Source organism: Crinia signifera, chromosome 3 (assembly GCF_055691185.1).
Source record: "Crinia signifera chromosome 3, ASM5569118v1, whole genome shotgun sequence".
Taxonomy (NCBI): Eukaryota; Metazoa; Chordata; class Amphibia; order Anura; family Myobatrachidae; genus Crinia; species Crinia signifera.
In genome coordinates this window covers 27,948,630-27,953,699 of record NC_139219.1, presented here as the reverse complement: position 1 = coordinate 27,953,699, position 5,070 = coordinate 27,948,630, and the positions used below count along the sequence as shown (strand labels likewise).

At 47.2% G+C, this 5,070-nt stretch overlaps 1 protein-coding gene across 2 annotated transcripts; it reads left to right on the top strand.

Annotated features, from left to right (window-relative positions):
* The first annotated feature begins 251 nt into the window (after window positions 1-251).
* LOC146063283 (uncharacterized) lies at window positions 252-4,519 on the top strand. 2 transcript variants are annotated; one of them, XM_083175531.1, is made up of 5 exons: window positions 254-729; window positions 2,168-2,428; window positions 2,514-2,850; window positions 2,926-3,234; window positions 3,339-4,519. In XM_083175531.1, the coding sequence occupies exons 1-5, from the start codon at window positions 520-522 to the stop codon at window positions 4,004-4,006; spliced, it is 1,785 nt and encodes a 594-aa protein (XP_083031657.1). In that variant the 5' UTR covers window positions 254-519; the 3' UTR covers window positions 4,007-4,519. The 2 variants fall into 2 exon arrangements, with proteins under 2 accessions (XP_083031656.1, XP_083031657.1); XM_083175530.1 differs by having other exon boundaries at window positions 252-729; window positions 2,514-3,234.
* The last annotated feature ends 551 nt before the right edge of the window (window positions 4,520-5,070 follow it).

Here is a 5,070-nt window from a genome sequence, read left to right as displayed (position 1 = left end):
GAACATAGCATGTCGGGATCCCCCCCACTACACCCCAGCATCCCTGACAAGCATGCCTGCACCTTGCACCCCACTTGGGTTCGCCTCGCCCCTAAGTGTCATTTTCTCAAAATTGCCTGTTTGGGGGTTTTTTTAGTGTGGATCATGTGTGGGTGCCATGTGCGGCCATGCTGCATGCTTGTTTGGGGTGCTGGAGTGTTGTGGTGGGTGCCCTTCATGCTTTGGGCGTGGTCGTGAGTCCCCATTTTAAAATGACTGCAGCCAAAAAAAAAAGGAAAAAAAAAAAAAACCTGCAGCCATTTTAAAATGGGGGCCCTGGGTCACGAACATAGCATGTCGGGATCCCCCCCACTACACCCCAGCATCCCTGACAAGCATGCCTGCACCTTGCACCCCACTTGGGTTCGCCTCGCCCCTAAGTGTCATTTTCACAAAATTTTCTTAAGGTAGGTTAATTGCACAGTAAAGGTACAAAAATGTAAATTAATATTGCTTTATCTGTGTTTATATTCCACAGGAATGTCTCATCGGACAAGGACCGTGGAACCCCTTTCCCCTCTTCTTTCTATTTCAGGTGAGACGAGTCCAGTGGAGATGACTACAAGGGAGGAAGATGGTGATAGGATATCCACAAGTAACCCTGGCCGGCCGGTGCAGGACGACATGGAGCATGGAGATCGAGAAGGAACACCTCAATCAAGACAAACAACTAAAAGGAGAAGGACACAGGTAACTTCTTTAAAACTTGATGAATAGACAGGTTTCGCAACAACGCACTAGTGCGTATTTTACCCTAAAAGTGGGCGCCGGGACCCATTAAACAGTGGCCACCGGACGCCGATGACTGTAGGTTTTATATATTTTGCTGCTGCTGCGCATCACGAACCCTGCATGAGAGCAGGTTAACTTTTCAAACTCTGCATCCTAAGTCCGCTCTGCTGTTGAGAGCAGTGGGGGGGGGGGTGGGGACAGGATAGGATGCTGTAACAGCCGCTCTCAGCAGAGTAGATCTGCGCACTGTCAGGGTGGCGGGGTAAAGGATGATGCAAATTTGACTTAGATCAGCGTGTCAGCTGGTCCAGTCCCACCCCGCCGCGTTGATAGCCTGCTCACCTACTCTGCTGACCCCCACCCCCCGGCAACCAGTGTGAAGATCCCGGGATCATGCAGCAGCGCAGCGCGACTTAAGCCTCACGCAGAGCCCCGGGGTCACTCCTAGTTCCAAAGATTGCACAGGAATAAACAATAGCAAAGATACCAAAGTATTACCTTTATTTTACACACGGGTTCTACATGTGAAATCAGCATTTAAAGTCTATATACATTATATACAGAAAGGTCATCAGTATTATTCACGTTATCAGAACCTTACCTTGTTATCCTTCAGATTAACATCAGATGGCCAGGACACGCTAGTCCACAACTCCCGGCGCTGACGCTCGGACACTTCTCTGCCTCTCTCTCCCTGCAAACACCCACTTAAATCCCAAAGGCACCCCTCTCCACCACCCTCTGGAATTTTTAACCCTTCCTATGCTGGGTGCGGTTGCATGATATATAAAGAGGCCCATTGATCCCAGAACCAAAAAATATACACAAACTAAACAGATTCTAATCTAAGCTTTTGGTCGCTTCTAACCGGACCATTTGACTCTAGATATACAGTTATATTCTTTAGGTATTAAGCATTCGGGAAGACTGCCATAATTAACTTCATTGTAGCAAATCCCTTATTCATGCTACCATCACAGTTTACTAACTACATAACCAGGAGGCAGTGACGTAACCACGGGCAACGCTTATCCTCCCAGTTTCTCTTGTGTTCAAAAAACGCTCTTCTTGCCTTCATATGCATATGTAGCAGTATGGGATGCAGTATACAAAGCTTAGGGAACATAGTACCGCCATTTACATAACATACATACAGCCCTGTGATGTCCCCTATATACAGCAGTCTGGGGTTCCCAGCTCAGATATGAATACAGTCCGTGATAATTTCCGGTTATCGCCGGCATTTTGCAGTTCTCTTTGCTGAAACGCAGAAAGATGCAGGCGAACAACATATGACGGAAAGGGGCGTGGCCAAATACTTAATACATCATGAAGTTAATGTTTAATATATGCTAAATCTATGTGTAATTTTGCTGACACTGTTTGTTTTTTAAAGGCTACAGACAGAACACTGGACGAACAACCCAGTGGTTCTGGGGTCCAACCACCCGTAGCGAGAAAGAAACCTGGCAGGAAAAAAAAGGTTCCCCTAGACCAACTTGCCGAGGGAGAAGAAGAGAGCATCCCGTTCACTACTGCAGAAAGCAACGTGCTGGTTGAAATGGTCCACAAGTTCTATGACCAACTGTGTGGACAAAGAAGACAGGAAACGAGCGGTAAAGAGCGTAAAAGAATATGGGCCTCGATTGCAGAGAAGGTTCATTGCTTTTTTTTTATTAAAATAAATCCATTTAAAAAAGTGCATTATTTGATTGTTTATAATGTGATGTTTTGCATCTTAGATTACAGCAGTGAGTGGCAACGTCAGGTCGATCGACAAATGCCACAAACGATACAATGATTGTCGACGGCACACAAAACGGAAGATGGGCCAAGTCAGGCAACATCTAATTGGGACTGGAGGCGGACCACCATTACAAGTTTCATGGCAGCCGTGGGAACGAGCCATCCAGGAACACATGAATCCAATCATGGTGGAAGGTGTTCCAGGCTCTGTGGAGTCCAATGTCCGCAGAGCAGAAGTGTTGAACGCTATCGAAGCACAAATTCCACCTGCGCAACGAAGAAGACGGAAGACAACACCAGCAGAAACAGCACCTTCGCAAACTCAGGAGCAGGGTAATTATTTGTACTACTTTGCTCTCTCTAAAATTATTTTGCAATGTTCTAAAATGTATATTTTCATTTCAACAGTTGTCGTTGCTGAAGATCGGACAGAAGACACCCATGTAAGCCAACCGGCTGAAGAACAGTCAACACAGGAAGAGACCATCACCCTGGATCTGTACTCGATCAGTCAGTTTGAATCGTCCATTCAAACAGAAGACACCTCTCAAGGATTTGAAGACAGCAGCTTGCAAACCCCACTGGGTGAAGAAGGATCTACAGCAAGTGGAGGATTGGCCCATCAGCTTCCAAGTTATCATCATTCCATCCAGGACATCGAGGAAGTGTCTGAAGATGAGGAGGAGGTGGATCCCACCAGACCACCACTGATGGATTGTAAGCTTTTGCCATTTGTTTGTAACCTTGTGGTTTTTTTTTATTTTTTTAAAGATTACATGCAATGGATAAAATTTATTTATCTTGTCCTTTTTTTTTTATAGCCGGAATGCAGCTCGTGGAGGACATCCAGAGAGAACAGGCTCCAACGCGCGTCCATAGAGTCCGGCAATTGGCATCTGAAATAGAAGATCACCAGAACCAGTACCGGATCATGATGGAGCAGAGGATGACAGCCATGGAGAAGCATCTTGAAACACTGGCCACAACGATGTCCGACATCGAGCGAAGACGCCAGGAGGATTGGGCCGAAATAGAGCGAAGACGGCATGAAGACTGGGTGGAATCCGAACGCCGACGTCGAGAGGATAACCAGGTGATGATGACCGGGATCTACAAGTTGGTTGAGAATGCAGCGTGTCAACAGGAGACCCTGAGACAAATTTCCACCTGCCAGACACAAATTGCGGCAAGCTGCATGATGATCGCCAGTTCCCTGCAGCAGAGATACAATCCGGACAACGTGGGACAACCAGCGAGAGCCACCCCTTCACCGTGGATGCCACCATCTTCATCAAGTCGGCATCAGGAGCCTGCGCATCTCCAAACATCGTGGGCTGGATCTTCTCAGGCATACCAAGGCTACGCTGGAATGTATCCACCTCCTCCACCCTCCAGCCAAAGACCAAGGACGCCACCACATCGCACATCTCCTGCTCGAGCTTCAACCGCCCAAAGGCCGGGACCGGCGGAGGAGGACCCTGCACAGTGAACACGGTCGTATATTTCCATTTATTTTACATGTTGTTTGTTTTTATGTTAATATACAAAGCTTTCTTTTCTCCTACTTTCAGTTTGTCTTTTCTTATGATTATTTAACCCTTGCAAATTTTTCCTACAGCTGTGTTCACTAAGGAGTTGGGCGTAACAGTTATGCAATGCATGCGCGTGCATGCATTGATAATTGTTGGGAAATGATGAAAGCTCCTTACATATGGTGGATGTAATAATGGGCCATAAAAAGAGCAATCTGATCCCACATTTCTACCCTTGCAATGCAACCTTTAAACCATTTGTTCATATTTATCACAATTACACCCAGTGCAAACACCATTTTTTTTTTTTTGAATTTTTCAGGGGCAGTGCATTGGAAATTGATTTTCAACTCCTAAAATCCAAAACGGGGAGAATGCCAAAGCTACATACCTATTGGTGAGTAATACCCAAGTGCACCCTCTAATCTATCTTGTCCCCAAATCTTGTCCCTTGTGCTAACGCACAGACCAGGCGCATTTGAAGTGTGGCTGTCTTGTGCGTTACCACAACGCTTACTCTGCATCCGGTGCCCACAACTTGCAACTCGCATCTTGTCCCTTGTGCTAACGCCCAGACCAGGCGCATTTGAAGTGTGGCTGGCTTGTGCGTTACCACAACGCTTACTCTGCATCCGGTGCCCACAACTTGCAAGTCACATCTTGTCCCTTGTGCTAACGCCCAGACCAGGCGCATTTGAAGTGTGGCTGGCTTGTGCGTTACCACAACGCTTACTCTGCATCCGGTGCCCACAACTTGCAAGTCACATCTTGTCCCTTGTGCTAACGCCCAGACCAGGCGCATTTGAAGTGTGGCTGGCTTGTGCGTTACCACAACGCTTACTCTGCATCCGGTGCCCACAACTTGCAACTCGCATCTTGTCCCTTGTGCTAACGCACAGACCAGGCGCATTTGAAGTGTGGCTGGCTTGTGCGTTACCACAACGCTTACTCTGCATCCGGTGCCCACAACTTGCAAGTCACATCTTGTCCCTTGTGCTAACGCCCAGACCAGGCGCATTTG